General features: G+C 37.3%; 1 protein-coding gene across 1 annotated transcript; it reads left to right on the top strand.

The window, feature by feature from the left end:
• Positions 1 to 202: 202 nt before the first annotated feature.
• LOC110918368 (ethylene-responsive transcription factor ERF084) lies at positions 203 to 1,084 on the top strand. The gene has a single exon (XM_022162703.2). It carries the CDS (start codon positions 245 to 247, stop codon positions 1,058 to 1,060), a length of 816 nt encoding a protein of 271 aa, XP_022018395.1. The 5' UTR covers positions 203 to 244; the 3' UTR covers positions 1,061 to 1,084.
• Positions 1,085 to 1,709: the final 625 nt, after the last annotated feature.

Genomic DNA, 1,709 nt, shown 5'->3' with positions numbered 1-1,709 from the left:
ACTTCAGTGGTCCGTCAGTGATCCAAATTTGCTGTTAAAAAAAAAAGTAAGTCCTCTATACGTACTCTGGTATTAAGATTTACGAGAAGCACTAATTGCCGGTTATCACTTAATATATTATTATGTGTATACGTACACTTTCTTTCTATGGACAATAGAATATTATATATTTCATTCATCTTGAAAAACGGGTCGGGTTAAAAGCGAGTATAAATAGTGACTCCAAGATTATTCATCACTCCCCATGCATCCAACTCCAAGTTACAGTACTGATCATACATACATAACACACACCTTCAAAACCATGAACACCCTCTTCCAAACCCTTCCATTTTTGCCTACAAACCCTAATTCATTTGACCTACACTTCCCATCACTTCCAACACAACATGTTGAACAAAACCCTTCACATGAAACCAATATTTTCACACAACACAATCACCCTCATGTTCTTGAAGGCATTGCAGCAGTTGTCGGAGAACATGTGTTGTTCGGAAAATCCGTAACAACAACAACAACAGCTACCACTGAAGCAGCTGATCAGCCTGTGGATGTCAAGAAAGAACCGGTGAAGAGTTATAGAGGGGTGAGAAAGAGGCCGTGGGGGAGGTGGTCGGCGGAGATACGCGATAGGATAGGGCGGTGCAGGCACTGGCTAGGGACGTTTGATACTGCGGAGGAAGCCGCGCGTGCGTACGACGCTGCGGCTAGGCGATTACGAGGGTCAAAAGCCAGGACCAACTTTGAGATACCATCAGTGTTCCCATTGTCTACCACCGCTACATCGCCAGCAACGTCCTCCTCGTCATCCAATGAAGGGAAAAAGAGGAAGTCTGACGCTAGCGGTGGTAGCAATAATAACAGTAATAGTAACAGTAACAGTAATAATAACAAGAAGTGTCACGTGGTGACTTCGGTGGGTCAACTATTTAGTAATTTTGGTCCGATGATGAAGATGAATTACCCTAGTACTATAACTAATAATGATGTAGAAGTTGATTTGAATCTTGGTGGTACTTTGAAGAAAAAAAGAGGAAAAACTGTTTGTACGTTATATTAATGCAATGCAGTTAAGTACGTATGTTAATGGTACTGTTTTTTGTATTATGACTACTATCATCTTGTTTCTTTGTCGCATTTTGTATATTTGATGTGAAGTTGTGTACTATTGTTTCCTCATTCTTCTATAATCCCAGCACATAAAGTCATTAACCATGTGATGACGGATTTGGCGAAGCTTGATTTTCGATCGATGGGTCGAAAACGTATATATACCTAAAAGAATTATTAAACCGGGGGTCAAAAACGTATATATCTAAAAAATTTTATACGAAAACTATATACCGGGTACTACTGAGTGAAAAGTTCGCGCGGGGGGGGGGGGGGGATCGGGTTAAAAAAAACTCATATAGTTAATTACAGTTATAAACTTGTAATTGGGATGAGTTAAAAAAAAAAAAGAAAAAAAAACTCATCGTTTATATAATGTATGTTGTGATTAATATATAGATTTGTTGAGTTAAACATTAAAATTGGTCTGGATTGGAAAAAATTGAGATGTTAATTCTTAACACACAAAAGTCTTATTAAAATAATCAAGTTTTGTAAGTTTTGGTTTAGTTTATAACATGTTTAATTAGAGATTTAAAGTTTGTTTATGGATTAACAATTAATAAATGGGTTGGTACAAAAATTTAACATAAAGACGA

The sequence above is a fragment of the Helianthus annuus genome, chromosome 16 (genome assembly GCF_002127325.2).
Source record: "Helianthus annuus cultivar XRQ/B chromosome 16, HanXRQr2.0-SUNRISE, whole genome shotgun sequence".
Taxonomy (NCBI): domain Eukaryota; kingdom Viridiplantae; phylum Streptophyta; class Magnoliopsida; order Asterales; family Asteraceae; genus Helianthus; species Helianthus annuus.
This window is presented reverse-complemented; position numbering and strand designations above follow the sequence as displayed.